This window comes from Coffea arabica, chromosome 10e (genome assembly GCF_036785885.1).
Source record: "Coffea arabica cultivar ET-39 chromosome 10e, Coffea Arabica ET-39 HiFi, whole genome shotgun sequence".
Lineage (NCBI taxonomy): Eukaryota > Viridiplantae > Streptophyta > Magnoliopsida > Gentianales > Rubiaceae > Coffea > Coffea arabica.
Window position 1 is genome coordinate 18263473 of NC_092328.1, and position 24813 is coordinate 18288285.

Consider the following 24813-nt stretch of genomic DNA (forward strand, 5'->3'; position numbering starts at 1 on the left):
GCAGAAGTGGTAATACTCAAGTATACCGGAATCAAGAGTCTCAATACCCAAAGATTCCCAGAAACAGATTACCGTAGTTCGTTATCTAATCGACCTGGCCCTTGCCCGCTCGACTCGAGTAACTAGCCAAAGGTTTTGAGCTCAAAGGTCATAGAAAGATCGTTGGATACAAATCTCCAACCGACGTCCGATTAAGCACAGATAACAGAGTCAAATGTACACAGTAAATCGGCAAACAGATAAGAGATCGAGTGTGATAAAGTACACTCTCGTCTCTGACAGAATAAACAGGTAGTACAGTCACTCAAATCACAGATTGTATGTACAAAAACCAAGTTAAGCAACAATGAGGGGAGTGGTACACTCACCAGTTCTAACAAACCACTTCAACGTTTTCACTCCCAAGTAGGGCTTTGATCCCCGTGAAACCCTAAGAATAACCAAAGTAAAACAATTGAAATTTCTACATCCAAAATCGAGTAAACGGAATGCACAAGTGAGACTCGACTACTAGTTGTATGCCTATACAAATGTCTACAATTACAAAGAGATAAAGGTGTGGTTTCGGAGTAAAATGTTAGAGGTTGGTTCTACAACATGAACAACCCCCAAAACCCTACATTTCTATCAAATTTAACTTACACTTGAAGAAACCAAACGACTTAACAATTGGACAGCACCTCCCCTTAAATTCTTTATTTTTCCATCCTACAATCAACACCAATTCATCTCAAATCAAACACATACAAATCATAGGCTATAAAACACACCTTTCGGCATAATAACAACAACTGAAACTACACTTATCGGGTTGAGACGATTCTTATGGCGTTTCGAAGCCAATACATATACCTATAGTTCTTATGAAGACGTCCACAGCCAAATCATGCATTTTCATAGTCAAAAATCGAAATCTCAGAGAGGACAGAAAACTGTCCGTGAAACAAGGCTTGTGGGCAGTCAAGGGTATTTCAGTCATTTCACAAGCTATAGTGCTCCGATTGAGCTAAAATTTTACCAGTAGCTAGCTAACTCAATTACCAACAACTTTCATGTTTTGGGAAAGGGCTGATTTGGCCTCCCTCAAGGACGAACATGCATTGTAAAAATAGGGCAGATTTGAAACCTAAAAACTGAAATTTTGCTCTATAGAAGCTGGAATTTTTCACAACAAACCACAATTAGCACATAAAAGCTCCATCTTACCCAATACAAGACTATCATTCCATGGCCAACCATAATTTACCATATCAAAACAGGAAAATCACCAATAAATCCAAAATTGGTTAAGCTTTACCATAAACCATGAAATCATCCACAAAATAGCCTATTTAACCTCTACAAACCACTAATTTATGATTATGAGGAACAAAGAGAGGATTTCTTGGAAACTTACCTTACAAACACAAGAAACAAGGTAGCTTAGTGCTTTCCCTTCACCAAAGACTCCACCAATACCCTTCACCTAACTTATCAAGTCACTTTTATGGAGGAATTTGGAATTTTAGTGGTTGAATCACAAGATTGAGTAAGAAATGAAGTAGAAGAAAAAGCTTTCTCTCTTTGTTTTCTCCTCTCTAATGGTCGGCCAACCAAGAAGAAAAATAAGTGGATTTTGGTCAAAATTTTGATTTAGTAAAGGTGAGAAGAAATTGGTCAGAGTCCACCTTCAAATAGGAACACGACACGTGGCACCTCTAATGGTAATCTCATTCTATTAATTCCCAATACTAATTAATCTAGCTAACATCTAATTAACTCATAACACCAAGTAATATAATCTCGGTACGTAAAACTTCACCCAACTGCCCACATCTACCGCACTTAACGCACTAGCGGGTCTCACGTCCAATACGCACTCCTAATGTCTCATGAACTAACTTATACTACGAAAATGATTTAAAAACTATACACACTTATAAAAATCTCTGGAAAATCAATATAATAAAGTATAATGAAGAAAATGCATGCAAAAAAATAAAATAAAATGAAGAAAATTTACGGGTCCTCATATATATACCAAGATCCAACTGTATCCAGTTAATGTACAAATTATAAGTTCTATTATTTACTTACATAAGTTGTTGTTCTCATATAATAAGTTTGATATAAAAAAAAGATAAGTAATTAAAAAAATATGCCAATTAAAAATAACCAAACAAGTGGGAATTTTGCAATTACTCCGATTTGACTTATAGATGAATATGCAAGCATACGTTTCATGCTTGTTTGAATATAGCAATGAGATTTCTTTGTATCATGCTAAGAGTAGATAGGATTTTCAAAAGAAGATGCCATCTGTTTGATGAGAAAAAAAAAAGAATATCAAAAAATTGAGTGGCTAAAGTTGAAGCAGCTATTTTCGAAGTAACAGAAAGAAAAGCAATGACCGGAGTGGGAGAGTTAGAGTCAAAATCATCACTTCTTTTTCTCATTCAAAACCGTGCATGAGGTTTTCAACTCACACAACTCCTAAGTAATAAAAGAAGAAGAACTCATCTTCTTTCTTTTTTGATTACCTTCCTCGCATATGTATAAGATCGAATCCATTTGATTTCTAAATTTCTAAACTGCACCACCTAATTTAGGTACTTTTTATGATAGATGTATGCACCAAGACAATAATGTACAGGAATAAAATTTTGTCACTCGTTATAAGTAATCCCTCGTAATCAATATTAAATTCAAATTAAACCTATATAAACTATCAATATTTTTGTACGATTTCGCCTATATGAGCCAGCCATAGCACGATGCAAATGCTCCTGCTGCCGGCAAAGCATAATTTCTAGTCCTTCATCTGCTATAAGTAGTCCAGCTTGCTTCATCATTTTAGTCATCTGCTACCGTATAGCTTCTTTCAGTTTTTAGTACCAAGGAGGAACCAATGGAGACCTTGGTCCAATACCTTTTGCCTCTTGTGCTGTTCCCTCTATCTATCGGTCTCGTCTTCTTCCTTCGCAAGCGCAGTTCTGGTAGGGTGAATCTTCCCCCTGGATCATCCGGATGGCCAATGTTGGGAGAAAATATACCGTTTGCCTTGTTAGGTAGTCAGAAATTCGTAAAAGACAGAATGGAGAAGCACTCACCAGAGGTATTTCAGACCTCTTTGATGGGAGAAAGAATGGCAATATTCTGTGGTGCACAAGGGAACAAATTTCTGTTCACCAGCGAGAACAAACTTATAACCTCATGGTGGCCTCAATCCATGAATAAATCTTTTCTCTTCCCTGAATTTGTTGAAAATTCCTTGAAGGAGGTATCAACTCTGAAGCGTAGTTTTATGCACGATATTCTCAAGCCTGAAGCTCTGAAACAGTACATTCCCGTCATGGATGCCATGGGTCGCGAACACATTGAAAAAGAATGGTCTCCAAATAGTGAAGTAAAAGTGTTCCCTCTATCAAAAAAATACACTTTCGACTTGGCTTGTCGATTGTTCATGAGTATTGAAGATCCAGACCACATTAAAAGGTTGGGTAATCCCTACCATCTTGTTACTAATGGGATGTTCTCTGTGCCAATTGATTTGCCTAGCATGGGTTATAATGGTGCAATCAAAGGTGGAAAGATGGTTCGCGAGGAGCTACTGAAGATCATCAGGAAAAGAAGAAATGAGCTAATGCAATGCAAAGAAATAGCAGGATGCGATCTTTTGTTGTGAATGCTTCTTGTTACCGATGAAGATGGCCAGTTCATTAGTGAAATGGAGATCTCAAACAACATTATTGGTTTACTTGTGGCTAGCTATGAGACCACCGGCACTGCAGTTACCTTTGTCTTGAAACACCTTGCTGAGCTTCCACATATTTACAAGGAAGTCTATAGAGGTATCGAGCAGAAATTTGTTCAAGTTAATTATTTGATCAATATATATGATTTTCTTAAACTATTTATTCACACGACTATTTTGCTTGATGATCACAGAGATGATGGCAATTGCAAAGACAAAAGGGCCAAGTGATTTGCTGAGTTGGGAGGACATTGAAAAGATGAAGTACTCCTGGAATGTTGCCCGTGAATCACTTCGTGTCACGCCACCTGCTCAGGGAGCCTTCAGAGAATCAGTCACGGATTTCACCTATGCAGGTTTTACTATTCCAAAGGGATGGAAGATATGTATATAGAGATTAAAGCAAAATCTTAAGTGACAAATTCACCGTTTTCTTAACGTGGTATTGCGTAATTGTCTATGGACAATGCTGAATTTGAGATTTCGATGCCTAAGAAGGACTGAATCATCAACACTTACTAATAAAAGCAAAAATTTGTTTGTGTTTCAATCACAACACACATATTTGTTCCTTTCCGTTAATCTTAACTATGTGTTATAAATGCACAAATTTGCAGACATTTTGGACTGTACACACAACACACAGGAATCCCAAGTATTTTCCCGACCCTGAAAAGTTTGATCCATCAAGGTTTGAGGGAAGTGGTCCAGCACCATATACTTTTGTGCCTTTTGGGGGAGGACCTCGAATGTGCCCCGGGAAGGAGTATGCTCGATTGGAGGTCCTGGTTTTCATGTACAATGTGGTGAGAAGCTTCAAGCTGGAAAAGTTGATGCCAAATGAAAAGATAGTTATCCATGCATATCCTGTGCCCATCAATGGCCTCCCGGTTAGCCTCTAGCCTCATGGAAATTAGCATAAACATTTTCTTATAATGGACTGAATTATGTATTGATGTTCTTATCGGCGCAGCAAAAAATAAAGGACACGGCCTTGACCACATGTGTAATTCTTTTCAAGAAGTTAATTTCATATTCCCAGTTTCTACAAGTTTGTACATTATGTACTTGTTAATTTGTCTAGTAACTTCTGAATAATAATCAACTCATGCTCTTTATATCCAGTACAATTTTTTGTAATGGTATTTGAGCTTAAGCCGGATAACAGTGCATACAATACAATCTTATGGTATGATAATTTTTTTGTAATGCTCTTATGGTACAATTTTTTGTAATACTATTTGTAGCTGGAGAAACTCCCAATGCATTTCATTTCTATTGAACTATAAAGTCTCTTGATAACCATGACAACCATTCTTGAGGCCTAAATAAATATACCATGATTGACCTATTGCAAGTCTTTTTGGACGATAATTGCCAACGGACGCATAATGTTGAAAATGAGGATAAAAGAAAGTGTATGATGAGGGCTATTATATATTTCACGGAGTTAGTCTGTTGTCTTGAACTGAAATTGTGGAAAGCTTTTCATTTCAAAATGCCATGTGCATTTGAATTGAATTGCTTCAGCACTTTTATTAATATATGTCTTAAATGCAGCCTAATTTGTTATTAAGATATTGAATCAGTATGACAGACTTGATTTGCCATGATCTCTTTCATTTAATTGCATGAGATTAGATGAAAGTTGTCGCGCGCCCATTTTTCTCGATGAAAAAAAAGTATTTAAAATCATATTTACAAAAGATGTGATTTTATTTAAAAATAAGTAAAAAAGGACCTAGAATGGGTCTTTAAAGAATGCGATAGTTTGGTTCCAAAATTTAGTCTAAAAGGGTTTTTAATAAAAATAGGAGTCGCCACTTGGTATTGAGTTTGGGTGTACCAAGTCACCCAAAAATGTTTTTGACAAAAATAAAATAAAACAAAACCCTTTTCGACAACTTCAGGTCTTTGAAAAAACAAGAGAAAATGAGTTCGGGAATCACGGTTGAGGAAAGGGAATGCAAAGGTTCAACTAACTCAAACCTAATACACCCTTTCAACCTAATGTAAGTTAGTTGCGAGATTTAGTTAAAATTTTCCTAATCTAACCCTTAAATTTATCATGTTTGAATGTTTCCTACATTGATGCAAATCTAAATTTATAAAAATGTCGAGAGGGACAAAATGTCCATTCAATGGTTTAATTGATATCAATCGCATTAATTACGAAAGCCAAAATGATTCCTTAAACGGGTCACGAGTATGTGAATGATGAAATTAAAAGAAAAGAAAAGAAAAGAAAATTATATATAGGTATAAGTGATCAAAGGAAAAGGAATGCAGCATAATGGGTACGAGAGGCAAAAAAAACTCGTGGCATAATTTTCTTATACAGGAATCGATGGAGTATTTAAACTAAAGAGTTATAATCACCCATATCCATGTTCAAAGAATAATTCTCCTAATATGAATAAGCAAATGAACTAACTTGTTTTACGATTTCTTAAATGAGATGCAATTCTAAACGATATGATTAACACATATAGAGAGTAGGGGGTAGAGGATAATATAATAGGAAATATCATACAAATGAGAAAAAATCCAAAAAAATGTGCATGAAAATATAATGAATATCATGCAAGGGATGAATCTAACGCATAAACGATTTAAGGGTCTAGCGGTGAACTAACCCATTTCTAAAGAACCTTTACTACCGTTGGACCAGCAAGTAGACGGAGGGAGAAGCCACAACTAGCGTTGGACTAATGTGATGACGCCATGCATTAATTATACATAGTAAAACAAATAAGGCATAAATTAAAACAAATAAACACATAAGAGCACGTAGCACGCAACACGTATGCATAATATCTAGATGGAAAAAAATCCTAAGGAAAGGGGGTAAAGCATCTAACACATAAGCCACATAAACACACAAAACTTACCTATTACAACAGGGAATCTAACTACAATCTAAAATTGGGAAATATAAAAGATAAAACCTATCTATTCTATCTATTACAATAGGGAACCTAATTACAATCTAAAGTGGAAAAATATGATAAAATAAATCTATTTATCTTATCTATTACATTGGTTTATCTAATTACAATTTTTCAAAAAAATATTACCTATCTATTACATCTTGAAGTATTTAAACAACTTTCAAATAATTATAAAATTAACTAAACAAATATAAGAAAATTTGAATGAACATTTGAATCAAATAAATAACAAAGCATATAAAAATATATAAACACGTAGGAGCACATAAGAGCACGTAATTGACATTTAAATAATAATAGAGGTACCTCCCTTTTGAAGTGGTGACTAAATGGAGTCAAATTGCCCTTAATGAAGGTTGTAGTTTTTTTATTAAAATTTTGGTGAAATCCCAAGGTTCAATCCAACCGATTGCTACCTCTTTTTTTTTTATGTTGTGTGTGAGTGTGTGGGAGAAGAGAGAGATGGCTGAGAGTGGAAATTAGGGAGTTAAGTTGGAATCCTCTTTTTTGTAGGTGTGGCTTTTTTTTTGGAAGAAAGGAAGAAGCCCCAGCCGAGAGCTCCTTTTCTTCTTGTGTTTTTGTATCTGTGATGGTATCTTGAGAGGTCCAAAAGTTGAGAGAGAGAGCCGACAGATTGTATTGGGAGAAAGAGTGGAGTTTGGTTCTTGTCAAATGATTGTTTTTTTACCAAATGAAAAGAAAGGTGCATGGAAATTGAGTGTACAAATGGGTTAATAGTGATTTTGGTAGGGGAGATGATTAAAATGTGTAAGTTTAGTCATAATTTGATTTTGATTTTTGCTTTTTTTTCATAATTTTCATTTCTTAAAATAAACCTACAAAAATGAGAAAAAATATACATTAAAATGTGAGAAAATAAATGACTCATCAAATAGAAAATATTCAAGAAAACATAAAAATTTGACAAAAATTTGGTGTCTACAACTTGCCCTTCTTTGTCTAGAGTTTCAGAGAAATTCAAGACAAAGACGTAGACACCAAAATGCTCACCTATTTTTTCTAACTGCGCCTGAGCTAAAACAACAAGCCAACATTTGGCTATAATTATTGGGCAAAAATGATGCAATAATGTTGGAAAAGACATGACCGAACTCGTGTAGAGTTGCCTACGTATCCCATCATGAGAATCAGGTCAAACGTAGTTCGAATACCAGTGAACTACAATGAAACAAGTGCATTGACCATCTGTGATCTTTGCAAAGTCAAAGAAGTCTGAGTTTTCAGAACTTCTAAACATGAAACACAAAATGAATGAGAAAGCACAATTGTTAATCAAAACAGTAAAAAAAAGTAAATTGTCATAATTAGAAAAAGATACGCGGAGAGACGCGGTTACGCTCCAAGGAGGGGGATAGAAGTGTGCGCGGCGGATGTTGAGACTCACCAATAGGAAATTAAATTTGATTTGTCAAGAAGAGGGTAGAAGGGTGCGTGGCAGATGCTGAAACTCACCAACTCATCAACAGAAAATTAAATTTGATTGTCAAGAAGGGGGTAGAAGGGTGCACGGCGGACACTGAGACTCATCAACAAGAAATTAAATTTGATTTGTCAAGAATCTAGATTGTTCAATGGCATTGAATCCAAACCCAAATGCCTATCAAGAGAATGAAAATATGCTCGAAACCTAGTTAATGGGTGGGATTAACCCGAGCCCAAATAACTAGCGAAAGAAATGAAAACACAAGTTCTGTACTATCAAACTGAAAGATCACAATGCATGTTGCTCAAAAGGTGATAAACCAAAACAAACTTACTTGATGGATTTACAACTTTCTTGATTTTTCGAACTTTAAAAGAAAGGGAATAATGATTTTTCTTTTCTTTCTTCAAAAATGTACAACGAAACTTGGAGCTCAAACCTTCTACCGTTTGCCCCAGTGTGAATCATGCTCAACTAAACCAGTATTGTGTCACATAACTTTTTTTGCAAAAGGAAAAAAGGAAAAGAAACAACTATAATGAAACACTGCCACCACCATGCAATCCCTTTGCCTTGAGAACCATGTAAACATGAGTTTCAATATCGACAGAGGTTCAGTCGACAACCCCTTCAAAATCTTTGCAACTTTCTAATGTCAATTATTCATATTTTATTTTTATAGGACCTTCAATTTCACGACTCCTTCGGGATAAATTATAGGAGATTGTCTTTTGAATGAGACCCAATAAATGTTAAGTATAAACTATTAAAAAAAAGTATTACACATCATGCAATGATGCTGATATGAAATAAACAATCATGCATAATAAACAAATAAAATAATACATAGAATAGCAAAATAAAATTGTTAAATTTATGAACGTGGGTCCAAAGATCAAAAGTTGGATACATATTTAGAGCACGGCCTTTGATGAAGAAAAATGCTCTATCTGACCCCTTGGACGTTCTCAATTTTGGAATTCATTGTCCACAAAAGAACAACAGTATGATGGAGACCCAAATTAACATAGTCACCATCTTTCAGACCTCAGCATCTTGTGTTCTGCGTTCATGATCCTCTTATATTCCAAAACCCTACCTTAGCGTCCTTTTGGGTTTTCACTAAGGTTACCCCTACCCCCTTGTTTCTTTTTTTTTTGTTTTTGTTTTTTTTTCCCTTTTTTCATTTTTTTCTTCTGTTTTTTTAAAGGTGCCCTTTTAGGTTTTCACCTTAAGACATAGACAAGGCAATTTTAACCCCAACTGTATCAATCCAGTCATATTTTAAGAATTTGTGGAATCAGTGAGAGAATTCTCTCTGACATGTTTCAGAAAAGTTGTATTTACATCATTTGCCAATTAATTAAGAAAAAATTTCCTCAAAGTACTGCAAAAGATGAAAGTCGGCAACTTTAGGATCGGATGGAATAGTGAAGGCAAGGTTAAGGCTTAAAAGTGGATCATATGATAGATTTACAATCATTTGAGATTCATTCTTTCGAAAAACTAGCTCCGGTCTAGAGTTGGAAAGAGATAAAATTTTGTCCCAGTTTAATTCTAATCAAATTTCTCTATTTTTTTCTTCTCTTTTTTTTCTTTTTTTTCTATCTTTTCTCTTTTTTTTTTTCAAAGAAACAAAATTGCCCCAACATGGGGTTAGTGATTTTAAGGGACTGCCAAGAGAAAAAGAAAGGTTGTTCTGAAAAGTCAAAAAGGAAAAATTAAGGATAGGATATCGAAATGGAAAAATGAGAGAAAGTCTGCCTTAAATCCATCTCTTGCAATAATTTTAAAGAAAAAAATTTTTATAATCAAATGAAAAACTTTTTGCACATGTCTGCATTGATTGGTTGTGGAAAAACTTATCCATCCATTTCCATAAGGATAAGCGCTCCTCCGGATAGCCTTTCTTAACAATGAATGGTCCTTGTCAATTGGAAGAAAACTTTCCTTTAGCCTCCTCTTGCACTGGAAGAATTCGTTTTAAAACTTTATCTTCGACTTCAAACAAATGAGGCTTAACTTTTTTGTTATAAACACGGGCCATTCTTCGCTGATAACATTGTCTATGACAGACGGCATTCAACCTCTTTTCATCAATTAGAGACAACTGCTCATAGCGTTCCCTGACCTATTCAGTTTCTTCTATCTGAGCTTCCATTAAAACGCGTAAGGAATTTCAACTTCTGCAGGCAACACTGCTTCCATTCCATTCATAAGACAGTAAGGAGTTGCACCGGTAGAAGGTCTGATCGTAGTTCTGTACGCCATCAATGCATAAGGCAGTTTCTCATGCCAATTCCGGTATGCTTCAGTCATCTTGCGAATAATCTTTTTCAAATTCTTATTTGCGGCTAAGACGGCTCCATTCATCTGAGGCTTGTAAATGGTAGAATTTCGATGCCTGATCTTAAATTGTTCACATAACCCATTCACCATGTCATTATTAAGGTTCTTGGCATTATCGGTGATCAATGTCTCCGGTACGCCAAAGCGACAGATGATATTATTTCTCAAAAAATTTGACACCACTTTCTTAGTCACATGCTTATAGGATGCAGCCTTAACCCATTTAGTGAAATATTCAATTGCCACTAGAATAAATCGATGCACATTTGAAGCAGGAGGATCAATAGTTCCAATCACATCCATTCCCCACATCGAACATGGCCACAGAGCAGTCATAATATGCAACTTTGTAGAAGGAGCGCGTATAACATCACCATGCATTTGACATTTGACACACTTTCTGACAAAATTTACACAGTCATGCTCTATAGTAAGCCAAAAATACCCTGATCTCATGATTTTCTTAGCTAGTAGATACCCATTCATGTGTGACCCACAAACCTCACTATGCACTTTGTTCATCATATAATCGGGTTCCTCTTTCATTGATGCATCTCAGAAGGCCCAAATCAGATGTTTTCTTGTATAGTACTTCTCCATTCAAGAAGAATCTTGATGACATTCTGCGTAAGAAACTTTTTGCAACAGAATCAACATTAGGGGGTAGGATCCCGTTTTCATGAATTCCTTAATATCATTGTACCAGGGACGAACATCAGAGACTCTTTCCATAACCAGACAATGCGCTGGCCTATCCTAAAGTTGAATATGTATAGGTTCAATCACCCGCTCATCTGGATGTTGAATCATCGAAGACAGAGTGGCTAAAGCATCAGCGAAAGCATTGCGAGTGCGGAGAATATGTCTAAGTTTCAAATTCCTGAATTTACTGGCCAAATTAAGCAAGCTACAATGATATAGCATAATTTTTGAATCCCAAATTATCCACTATTTAAGCGTCTGATGTACAAGTAAATCGAAATCACTGAATGCTATCAGGTTCTTGATCTCCATGTCCAATGCCATTTCAATCCAAAATACAAGTTTCATACTTGACCGTGTTGTTAGTACTAGAAAATAGTAATTTGGCAGTAACAGGATAGTGTTTCCCTTCAAGTGATACTAAAACTGCTCCAATTCTAGCTCCAAAAGAATTCGATGCGCCGTCGAAGAATAACCTCAATCCAAGATATTGCTTACTCATGTACTCAACTGCTCCAATGAACAAAATTTCTTTATCAGAAAAGTAGGTGTGCAATGACTGGTAATCATCCTCTCTTGGATTTTCTGCCAAATAATCTGTTATGGCTTGTCTCTTAACTGCCTTTTGTGTTCTGAGGACAATGTCGAACTTAGAAAGGACTATTTGCCACTTAGCCATATGTCCCGTGGGTATCGACTTTTCCAACAGGTATTTTAGAGAATCAGAACGAGAAATCAGATATGTGGTATAACCGAGTAAATAATATCTCAACTTCTGAGCTGCTCATGCCAAAGCACAATAATTTCTCTCAAGGAAAGAATAGTTGGCCTCATATGTTGTAAATTTCTTACTCAGATAGTAGATGGCTTGTCCCTTCCTCCTAGATTTGTCATGCTGCTCCAGAACGCATCCAACAGCCTCATCAAGAGCAGACAAATACATAATCCGAGGTCTTCCTGGCTGAGATAGCACTAAGACCGGAGGATTTAACAAATAATTCTTGATCTTATCAAAAGATTGCTGACAATCTTCATTCCAATCCATTTGTGCATTCTTTTTCAATAATTTGAACAAAGGCTCATAAGTGGAGGTTAACTATACAATGAATCGACCAATGAAATTGATCTTTCCAAGAAAACTCTTCACATCTTTCTGAGTTTTCAGAATGGGCATATCTTGAATTGCTCTAATTTTCACAGGATCTATCTCTATGCTCTTTTTGCTGACAATAAACCTCAATAACTTACCAACCGGAGCTCTAAAAGCACGTTTCGCAAGGTTCAACTTCAAATTATACCTTCTCAACCTTTCGAACAACTTCTTTAAATCAACCAAATGGTTCTCGACTTTCTTGGATTTAATTATAATATCATCCACATAAACCTCCATCTCTTTATGGATCAAGCCATGGAACAAGATAGTCATGATCTTCTGATAAGTAGTACTAACATTTTTCAACCCAAAAGGTATCACTCGATAACAAAAGATTCCCCATGGGGTGATAAAAGAAGTTTTCTCTTTGTCTTCTCTGCCATTAAGATTTGATAATACCCAACAAAACAATTACCAAAAGATTCAATTTCGTGTCCAACAGTATTGTCTAAAAGAATAAGAATATTTGGCAAAGAAAATCATCTTTCGGACTGGGCTTATTTAGATCTCTGTGATCAACACATACTCGCAGCTCCCCAGATTTCTTAAGCACTAGCACAACATACTCCTTTATCTTGAGACTCATTTCTAGTTTGAATTTACGTAGTTTCTGCTTTACAGGGGAAAAATTTGGATCAGTTGGCAACTTATGAACCACTATGTCCGTAGAGATGCCTGGCATATCATCGTATGACCATGCAAACACATCTTAAAATAGCATTAAAAATTCAATCATTTCCTCCTTTTGTTTCTTATTTAAATAAATGCTGACTTTAACTTCTTTAACCTCCGTCTTAGTGCCAATATTGATGATTTCTGTTTCTTCTAAGTTCGGTTTGAATTTCTCTTCATACTATTTTAAATCCCTTGAAATGGACTCAAATTCTTCCTCAGTATCGCTCTCATTTTGAATTTCAAATTACATGATTTCAAGTTCATGAGAGATATCGAGATTGCAGCCATTGAATTCTAGAATGGTGACATCTAAAGGGTCAAAGGATTTTATTTGTGGCCATCTGAAAATAAAATAGAACATATGTAATAAATAAATAGAAAATAGTTTAAAATGCAGGATAAGTCTTTCATTTCATTAAATTCAAAATGCATCTAAATTTCACAAAATGCCAAATATACGACATGATTGCTATTTAAGATACGAAATTTCACAAAATGCATCGAGATTTCACAAAATGACAAATATACAGACATGATTGCTATTTAAGACATATCTATCCCGAACCTTTATTTCCGTTTCAATAATTTTCTTGACTAAAATAAGCTATATTAACTGAAACGAGAATAAAGGTCTAAAAAATGAAAATAATTTCTTTTAACAAAAGATCCAGACTACCGCCCTATCTGGATATGAATCTAGACCAAAAGACAATTCCCTTAAATTTATTAAAATTCCCTTCGCTGTCGCGCCCCATTTTTTACAAGAAAAATAAATAGTTGGAAAATGAATTTTTGATTTGAAAAGTGATTTTTGATTTACAAAGAAAGTGGGTCTAAATGGGACTTGAAAATGCGACGTTTTGACCCAAAATAATGGTTTAAAAAGGGTTTTTTGAACAAAAATCGGAGTCGCCACTTGGTATTGAGTTAAGGTGTACCAAGTCACCTAAAATGAGTTTTCAAAGGAAATAAAGTAGAAAAACCCCTTTTAAACGACTCCTAGTCCACGAAAATCAAAGGAAAGATTCGGGAGTCACATTTGACGAAGAGGAAGGCAAGGATAAAAAATCCAAGGCACCCCTTCGACCTAGCCAAGGCTAGTTGCGTGATTTAGTCAAAGATTTTCTTGTTTTAACCAAAGAATTTATCACATTTGGATGTACTATATGAATGCAAACCCTAGACCTAGGGGGCATCGGGGGGTAAAATTTCTCTTCAAAGCTTAAGTGGTGCCAATCACATTAATAGTGATGCCCAATAATGACTCTTTGGAGAGGTCACGAATAATGCTAATGACGAAAAATGAGTGAAATGAATGTTCGCAATGTGAAAATGTGAGTTTGCGTGAAGTGAAAAAGTAGTAACAGTAATAAAAAAACAATAGTGTGTAAATGGAAGTGTGCAAAAGTAAGGTGAGTAAAGTGATAGTATGAAAGTGCGTGTGTGCACGTGATAGTATATAAAGTGTAAGTGGCAGAGTGAAAACGTGCAAAATAAAAGTTGTGTGCAGTGAAAATGTGGAAAAAGGGATAGAATATGAAGTAAAAATGCATGTGATAGTGGATAAATGAAATGCATGAACCCTAGAGGAATGCAAGCAAGACGGGTACGGGGGACTAATGTTCGTGACTTAATTTTCCTTTTGGTTAGAAAAAGAATGAGCGTGCTAAGGCTATGTATAGCCAAACTCGTCCATCCCCCTTACCAAAAGAGTGACTCCCTAACCTATACAAGCAAATGAGCTAATCTAAATGAAAATGTAATCCTAAATATGTAAGGGAAAGGGAGTGAAGGGTCATGCAAAATGTAAAACTAAAAGGAAAGAATGAATGAAGATGTAATGAAGGCATGCAAGTATGTGCTAGCGCGGGGACGGCCCTAATGGGTCTAGCATTGGACTAGCCCTTCACTAACGCTTTTTCACAAGCATTGGACTTGTGAGAGTTCGAGGGGGAAGACCATGACTAGCATTGGACTAGCCACGGTGACGTGCATTTGCATCCATCATACACATATATAAGTAATGTGCATAATTAAAGCAAGTAGACATGTGAGCACGTAATTCACATAACACATAAGCATGCATATCTAGATGCCAAAGCCTAAGAAAGCGGTAACACATAGCACATAGGCATGCAACACACATAAGGCAAGTAAAACAAATAAAACCCTAACTATTACATTCGGGGGGAGGCCTACTACAATCTAAGGGGGAGGAATTAAATGAAATGATATAATAGCCTAACTATTACAATTGTGGCATTCAAATGCCTTTCAAAAAATAAAATAAATATACTAAACTAAAACAAATAAAGCGAATAAATAAATAAAAACAATAATTCCAAAAAGCAAGCAATTAAGCATGCAAAGGCACATAAGGCACGTAGAAACAAATAAAGTAAGAAATGAGGAAAAGGGTGTACCTCCCTTGAATTTGGGACCCCAATGAAATAAAATCACTTATTTGCCCTCCAAAATAAAAGAAGAGGTCAAGGCATCACTTTAATTAACAAATAATCGCAAAAGATAAACATGAAAATTTGAAATTAAATCATATAAACAACCCACATTCAAAAAGTCAAAAGAATACAAGACTTGATTGCAAACATTAACAAAGTTTTGGGGTCAAAATTAAAGAGAAATAAAGTTTAGAGACCCAATTGCAATTGAATTAAGGACCTAATCGAAAGAAACTGAAAGATTTGGGGGCCATAGTAGAGTTAAGGAAAAACCCAGGGGCTGATTTGCAAATTCCAAGACCAGATTCTTAACCAAACCAGTCATTGGGCCATTTTATTTATTTCTTGGGCCAAAGCTACCCAAACCCAAACGAAAGTCCAAGGCAAGGAGAGCAGGCTAGCATAATTGTTCTTACCAATTGAATCCAATTAAATTAATCACAAACCCAATCCAAAAAACCCAACCAAAAGTGTTGGGCTCTATCTTCCTAAGCCCAAGTCAGAAACCCAACAAAAATAAAGTAAAACCATTTTTACAAACCCAAGCAAAAATTATTACCCAACCTAAACCAAAACTAAAACCCAACAAGATTAGCAAATCAACTAAAATCATCAAGCCACAATTATGATTTAAAACAAGAATTAATCTACCCACAAAGTCACATAAAATATGCAAACAGAGGATTAAACTTAAAAGCACAAAATTAGTTCAATTTTTTCCAGATTTTGGGCCACAGTGAAATTGGGCAGAAAATGAAGGGTTCAATTGCAATTTTTAGAACTTCACTCATTCATGAATCGTGCAAACTTTCTCCGATGCAAATGGGAGGGCGAAGTTTCTGCAGCTTCTGATGCTTCAGAAATCCAGTAAATTTACAAGGCAAAAATCACACTACCATCATCCAACACAAAACAACAGCCAAGACTTATTCTTTTGGTTCGGACTTCTCGTTCAGGCATTTTATCAAACAGGTGAAACGCATTGAAATTTCATCAGATTTTTGCTCAATTTGACATAAATCAGCACCCAAAATTGGTAAGAAACATAAAAACGTTCGGCCCCAATCAACACAGAAATCATGTATGTTCAGATTTGCGTACAATCAACATAACAATCACAATAAGCCATTTTCTTTTGAGAGTCTTATGGGCCTAAGCTTAAAGAGAAAACCAGGATTTAAAAAGGGGAAGAGGACTCACAGCATCTGCTCGGTGAGAATTGGCGACGATGGTGATGGATATCCGATGAGGTTGTGGCAGTTCGGTGAATTGGAAACCTCTGCTGCCGTCGCTGCTCAAATCATCCACGGAAGAGGAGCAGATGGAGAAGCAGTTGATGAGAGGCTCTGGTCGCGGCCTTTCCCCTCTTGCTTCTGGCCCGAAGCTCTTCTAGATGGCGGCCTGCTCCTCCTCCCTCTCTTCCCTTTTAATTCCCGTAGCTCCTTGTTACTTCTCCCCCCTTTTGTTTTCTGTCCGCCGTTGCCCTTCCTTGTTTTTTTTCGCTCTTTCCTTTTCTTTTCCAGCCGAAAACCTCCCCTTTTCTCCAAGCTCTCCGTCCCCTTTTTTTACTCTTGCTCTGTTTCTTCTTTTTCCCCCAGACGAAACTTCCTCTGTCTCCCCCTCTCTCGCTCTTGCCTCACCCGAAAACCCCCTCAATTTTTCCTCCTCCTTGTTGCGCCGCCCCCCAGACAAAGCTCCCCTGTTTTCTCCTCCGCCCTTCCTTTCCGTCTCCCTCTAGCTCTCTCGCGTTTTTCTTGCCCGTAGGTTCCTTGTCCGTCGCCCTTCTTCTTTGTTTTCTTGGCTTTATTTTTTTGCTGAAACCTCTCTCGGCCTCCTCTGTTTCTTTCTCTTTTTTTCAGTTTCTTTTCTCTTTTTTTTCTCTTCCTTATCCGACCCCCCGCAGCCGAAAGCCCCCCTCTCTGTTTTTCTTCGCCCTTTTGTTCCTCCCCCCTGTCTCTTACCCTTAGCCTCTCTCCCAATTTTCTCAAATCTTAGGCCTCCAGGTGTCTCAAACACCTACCTCTCCCTAAACACTTGTCCTACAATTCCTTAACCACTTGTCTAATGCTTATTTGCACACTTGTTCAACATGCAATTGACACACTCATTTAATATGCTAATTTTTAAAATTACCTTGCAAAATGCCTTAGTAAGAAAATCAAAATTTAAAAAAGAAAAAATGGATCTTTATTAAGGATTTTTCTAAAATTTAGTGTAAAATTGCTTTAAAAAGAAAATGATGAATTTTAATGTATTAAAAATAAGAATGAACACCAATTGCTATTTGCAACCTTAAAAAACTAAAATTGAATTAAAGAAAGTCAAAATTGAATGAATAAAACTAAATAAAGTTTAAAATTGAATCAATGAAATTTTTGGTGTCTACATTCGCGAGGGAAGATAATCCGCAATCTAATTTTGAATGGCTCCTTCGGTAATTGACAAAAATTTTGAACTCTCTGATGGCTCCTCCCCACAAATAGCCCCGACAAATAATTGAGATAAGTCCACTTTAACCTCTTCAACAGGATCCTCCTTTTCTGACAGAATCACCTCTGACGGGCGAGGAAAGGTGTGATATAGCGGTAGGACATATAAGACAGTTTGCTTACCCTCTTTTTCAGCTTGTTTTCGAGCTTGCATTTCTTTTCTATCCTTAGTAGTTGATGAAATCCCAGTCCAAATGTATCTTTTTACATCGGGATCTCTACTGGTTCCAAAATTCCTTACAATTCTCGCCCAAGACATTTTCCTATCTCATATCCACATTGGATTATTTCCTTAGCCATCATGATACTGGCCTCTGGCAAATCTGATTTGATCAGCGACTTATCTCTGGATACCCATCCCACGGAGACGATATCAGCAACATGATGAGATGAAATTGGAGTCCTTTTCCTGTCTTCACTTTTGAATTTTGCATCAACGACATGGTACAGTCATTCTCGGCAAATACAGTAACGAGCTAATCATTCACGATAAACCTCAACATTTGATGCAGAGAAGATGGCACTGAATTAGAAGCATGTATCCAAGATCTTCCAAGCAAAACATTGTAAACACTAGAGAAGTTCATGACTTGGCAAGTAATTTGAAACTGAGCAGGGTCTATTTCCAATACCAGATCTGTTTCACCCATAGATTCCCTTCTTGAACCATCGAATCCTCTAACCACGGTTGCAGACGGGCCAAGTTTGATGTCAAGAAATCCAAATTTAGTGGGAGTGTTCCATGGACAAATATTCAACGCTGACCCATTATCCACTAAAACCCTCGGCAACAGCTTTCCATTGCAACGTACTGATATATATAAGGCTCTGTTGTGCTCAATCCCTTCTACAGTCATATCATCATCGAAGAAGGTGATATGATTGGCAGCAAGTACATTCTCACAATGTTAGAAAATTTATCCACATGAATATCTTTAGGCACTTGACCCTCGTTCAAAATTTTGAGCAATGTTTCTCTATGTAATTCAAACGGGGAAAATCGCCAATTTAGTCCTCAAATTATTTTACTAAAGCTGATTTGGTCCCTCAACATTTTATCGCACGAATTAAGTCCCTTAACTAAAATTATTGTGCCAATTGAGGACCTATACGGTGTCGCCGCCCAAAACACATGTATCTGTACAGAAACCAACGGCGAGGCAGGGGTATTTTTGGAAGTACACATCCTAATTTCTGCGGGAACCAAGACAGATTCCATTTTGCACCAAAATTGGGGGAAACCTGCGAAATTAGGGATTTTCCAAGACATAACCCATTTTGCATCCAAATAGGGGAAGAAATTAGGGGCTTGAAACCGATTCAAGACTAAAACCTTCGTGGCTACAAAAATTTTTGACAAATACTACAGGTTTATAATTTTAGTTACATGGAGTAGATGTCCAGATCCCAATTAATTGACTGACATTCTCCAGATACAGTCTATGATTCCTGATCACTTGCACGGTGATCTGAGACAGTTCCCTCAGATGACATTTCACATCCATCAGGCTGCCTAGCTCGAGCAGGATCAGACTGAGTTTTGCTGGAATCGTGACTTTCAGATTGATCTTGTTTACCCTGACCCCACATGTTCTCATTCACTTTCTCGGCTGACTGTTCATCTTGGCCATCCAAGTGTTTTCCTTGGTCGGCAAAAGTTGAAGTTGCCATTCCCGATGGACCTGGTGCAGTGCATGACGCAACCAACTCAAGCACTGCAGGAGAAGGTGACAACTGGGTAGCCATTTTCTTCTCACCAGCTGTATTTGTTGATGAAGATAATTGATTCATCATGTCGAGGCTCAAATGTGGAGTTCTGATGTGGGGTTCAGCAAAAGGATGTCATGTAGTAGAAGCTACTGATACTGGAACCTGAGGAAATGGCAACTCTTGCAAAGCAGAAGTTGAAGCAACATTCTCACACAGGAAGCTGCTCTGGACATCATCGAGAGTTCCTGCAACATCCTGCTTGAATTGTTTCACTTTATGAGATCTTTGTTTCTTCTTTCTCTTTAAGCTGAATCGGTTTCAAGCCCATAATTTCTTCCGCTATTTGGATGCAAAATGGGTTATGTCTTGGAAAACCCCTAATTTCACAGGTTTCCCCAATTTTGGTGCAAAATGGGATCTGTCTTGGTTCCCGTAGAAATTAGGATGTGTACTTCCAAGAACGCCCATGCCTCGTCGTGGGTTTCTGTACAGATACATGTGTTTTGGGTGGCGACGCCGTATAGGTCCTCAATTGGCACAATAATTTTAGTTAAGGGACTTAATTCGTGCGATAAAATGTTGATGGACCAAATCGGCTTTAGTAAAATAGTTTGAGGACTAAATTGGCGATTTTCCCATTCAGAGGTCAAGAAAAGGTTTAGAAAAGAAATCTGAACAGGCATCCTATCCAACTGCTCTACTATTTTGTACTACTTCTTTTCAGCATCTTTAGAAAATTCACAGCTTCATTTTCAGATACAAGAGGTTTGGAATAACATTGGTTCTCGATTGAACATCGATTTCGGGGTTTTCCACAATTCTCCTAGACCTGGTAACAGTAGATACCTCTTTCTTCAAGCACTTTTTATTTCCAATCAACAGAATAGGCTTCTCGTAGTTCCATGGCATCTTTTGCAAGTTATTGACAGGTATTTGTTCCGAAAATTCAAGAATAACAGGCTCTGATATATCCTATTTAAAAGATGGTAGATCCAGAATAAAATGAGATTTAGAATTGTCAACTTCGGAAGGCCCTCCTTCTACTATAAATGGCTCATTTTTTTTAAACGCAAAAGATTTCAACTTTTTCTCAACATTATCATTAGTCATGGACTTTTTAGCAAACAACAGTTTTCTCATTCTTGCATGGTCAGTCTCCATTACACCAAACACCTCAGTTTCATCTACAATGTACTGAGTGGAATTGATAAAATCTTCATCAGCGATGATAACCCCCACAGTACTCCCATGATCAGGTAAAGGATTCTTACTGACATTCGGTCCCTATTCTCCCTTTCTTCTAAGAAGGATGTCTCCAAAGTCAATCATATCCTGAATTTTGTACTTTAGAGCCCAACAATTGCTGGTGGTATGACCTGAACTTCCAGAATTATAAGCACAAATTGCTTGCAGATTATAACCGGCAGAAGGACCTCTAGGATAGAGTTTGGAAGGAACGGTGCCAATTTTTTCAGCTGCTTTTATTTGCTCATACAATTGATTAATGGGTCGGTCCAAGTCGATGAAGGTTCGAAATTACTTTTGAGTTTGGACTCCGTTGGTTTGAAAAAGATTTTGAGTAGGGTTATTGTTTTGCAGGGTTGGTATGGAATGGTAAATGGAACGGGGGTGATTTTGAAAGATAGGTTATGAGGTTTGAGGTAATGGTGAGGTATTCAAGTGATTTGATCGAGAATGATGGAATTGGGTAGTATTGTGGTAGACCGGTTGAGGGTTAGAGTAATGTGGGTAAGGAACAGAATAAGTGGGATGATTTCGGATTTTGGGTCTAAAAGACGGGTTTTGATCCCATATAAAAGCAATTTCTCCTTCTTTTCTCTTGAACGAGGGCTTTTTTCCATTGTTGTTTTGATTCTGCAGAACATTCAATTGTAATTTTAATGCCGATACATTAACAATCTTCCCTACTTTGACAAATTCATCGTATTTCTCCAACTTGTTAATAATAGCCGCAAACAAACTTCCAGTCATGCGAAAGATCTCTTCAAAGTAGGGTGGATCGTAAGTCTTGATGAAATTACAAGCAATCTCCTCCTCAATCATAGGAGGTTCCATTTTGGCTGCTAACTTTTTCCATTGCTTTGCGTAGGTCTTGTGATCTTCCGACGACTTTCTTTTCGTACCCTCTAGTGTTGTACGTGACGGTGCCAACTCACAGTTAAATTCATATTGCTTCACAAAAGCTGTTGACAGATCCAACCAGGTTTTGACCTCTTCAGACTTTAAATTTGAATACCAATCTAGAGCATCTCCCTCCAAACTTTCCGGAAATAGAAGCATAGGCAAATTTTCATCATCCACCGATTTACCTAACTTGTTGGCAAATATCTTGAAATGCGTTTTAGGATTTTCAGTTCCATCATACTTGCTAAATTTGGGGGTTTTGAATCCCAACGGTAGCTGAATATCTAGAAAAAAATACAATTCATTGTAGTTCAACCCAGCATGTCTACTCAATCTTTGATTCTTTTTCATAAATTCATCAAATAGATCCAACCTTCTCAATAGGTGCGGGTTGTTCTTCCATCACTTCTTTCCCTTGAGATGCAGTGTCCAGTATGAAAGGCTCTGTAATGTGGTGGTGGAGTCCCTAAGGGTTGGGGGAAATGTTCAGATTGATTTGTAGATGAGTTTGAAGGATTTGACTACTGGTTGGGTTCATCAATGTGTAATTCGGATACACATACGAAAATTCTGAATTCAGTTGGGGAAAAGTATTTTCAAGAGGATTAGTGAAAGGTGGAAGGAAAATTGTTTAGATATTAGATGTATGGGGCGGTTGATGGTCTTGTGTAGGTGGGTGATTATCGACAGGTTCCTAATCATTCGGGACACCACTACCACTGTTGTTTGAAACCAACTGATCAATTACGGGCCTTTGTGCGGCCATTTTAGCACCTAATTCATTAAACTTGCCAAGTACCTCACTCAACTGAGCTCCCAAAGCAGTCAAATTCGATGACACAACTAGGGCTGATCTCTCCGAAGTTTCGGACATTGAACTCATGCTTACAAGTTGTCTCAAGACTCTACTTTGGGACCTGATGATGATGGAGCTCTTTCGTGAAGCTATTTTTAAAAATACCTGAGAGAGTAAAGGAGAAACTGGTTCAGAAATTTATTCTCGACTAGACCTGCCGGACTTTTATTTCGAAAGAAAAAAAGAAAAAAAGAAAAGAATTAGAAAATATTTAAATAATTCGGATGCATATCTTATGGGGAGCCCTTTTCTGCCAAGGGTCGGCCTAGTATGATGCAACACTTTCGAAGTGAGACCTATTCACCAAACCTGTGTTTCATAAATAACTTTGCAAAAGATAAGGATCATTTCATTGACGAACTTCAAAATCTTATACATCATCTACATCATTTCTTGAAGTTGATTTCATACAAGATCATTAAACTTTTTCAATCTATCTATCATAGCGTCTTTCGACTCTCTGGAATAGGGATTCTGCATGTATTCAGTTTGATCATATAACTTGCCACACTTTCTTTTCAACTCAAGGTGTTTTTCCTGTATTTCTTCGCACAGTCTCTTATTCTTCTCTGCCAGACCCTTGTTCACTTCCACAGATTGCCTTAATTGTGTATTTTCTCTGTCCTTTGCCTCAATGATAGCCATTAATTTCCTGATTTTCTCGGACTGTTCCATCGATGATCGCTTAACATTAAAGTCTCTGAGCCACTTCTCGTATTGAGGGGTGACTAAAGCCATCTGCTTAAGTTGTAGAACATAAGCGATATCCTCATCATCGGACAATGTAGGGGTGAGCAAATTCGGTTCATACCGAATTCATAACCGAATTCAAATTCAATTCGGTAATTTGAAATCGGATATTTGGTAATTTGGTACAAATTCGGTACATACCGAATTCACCGAATTCTAATATGGTATGAAATAGGTAATGAGATTATGAATTTAGTAATAACCGATTTCGCATTCAAATTCGGTAATTGAAATAGGGTACCGCATTATCGCATTCGAATACCAAATTGGTATATAAAATTATATAATATATAGATAAATGCTATTTAGTATTAGTATATACTACTAATATATTATTATATTATATAGGTAAATGCTATTAATAATAATTAGTATATGGTATTATCATCATATCATGTACTTATAATAATAATAATATATAATAATGTACAATATATTATTTTAATATTTGTTAATTGTTATATGACTATAATAATACAAATATATAGTAATACATAACAATATAAGATAACTATAATACTTATTATTTTATACATGAGTAACATGACTAGAATTAGATAATAATTAATACATATATGTATAATATTAAAAATATTAAACAATAAACATAATTAGTAATTAGAATTTAGATATTGGTAATTTGATACATCATTCATGTTTGAATTATTGAATATTTGAATGCGTAATCTGTAACTTGCAAGTATTAGTGTGCTCTAAATTTACATTACATATTTAACATAAAAATTCATATTATCTATTCACTAATCTTAAGGCTTTAAGTATAGATAAGACAACTAAGCAGTGTAAGTGAATGCATATGAATTGCAAATCAATGTATTAGTGTATTGACTTTCACAATAACATATGTAAGTAAAAAAGTTTTATTTTGATTTGAAATAAATTATAAGTTTGTAACTAATATAACTTATTACTAATCATTGTAATTTGTAAGTTTGTAACTAATATTACTTATTATTAATCATTGTAAATTATAAATTCATAAATTATCACTAATCATTGTATAATCTAAGGTTTATTTTAGTTTAAATTAATCACTTTTTATGTGTTCCTTAAATCATAGACTAAGGATTCTAGGTATAAGTGATCAAATAAGTTTAAAATTCATATTATCTATTCACTAATCTTAAGGCTTTAAGTATAGATAAGACAACTAAGCAGTGTAAGTGAATGCATATGAATTGCAAATCAATGTATTAGTGTATTGACTTTCACAATAACATATGTAAGTAAAAAAGTTTTATTTTGATTTGAAATAAATTATAAGTTTGTAACTAATATAACTTATCACTAATCATTGTAATTTGTAAGTTTGTAACTAATATTACTTATTATTAATCATTGTAAATTATAAATTCATAAATTATCACTAATCATTG

The 24813-nt window shown here is 36.1% G+C and overlaps 1 protein-coding gene and 1 pseudogene across 1 annotated transcript; one reads left to right on the forward strand and one right to left on the reverse strand.

Annotated features, from left to right (window-relative positions):
• Positions 1 to 2887: 2887 nt before the first annotated feature.
• On the forward strand, positions 2888 to 4650 carry LOC113712246 (beta-amyrin 6-beta-monooxygenase-like; annotated as a pseudogene).
• Positions 4651 to 18431: 13781 nt separating this feature from the next.
• On the reverse strand, positions 18432 to 18812 carry LOC140015145 (uncharacterized). The gene has a single exon (XM_072067042.1). It carries the CDS (start codon positions 18810 to 18812, stop codon positions 18432 to 18434), a length of 381 nt encoding a protein of 126 aa, XP_071923143.1.
• Positions 18813 to 24813: the final 6001 nt, after the last annotated feature.

Excerpts from the sequence above, each read along its gene's own strand:
- LOC140015145 (XM_072067042.1), bottom strand. The coding sequence starts at position 18,812 with ATGACTGTAGAAGGGATTGAGCACAACAGAGCCTTATATATATCAGTA.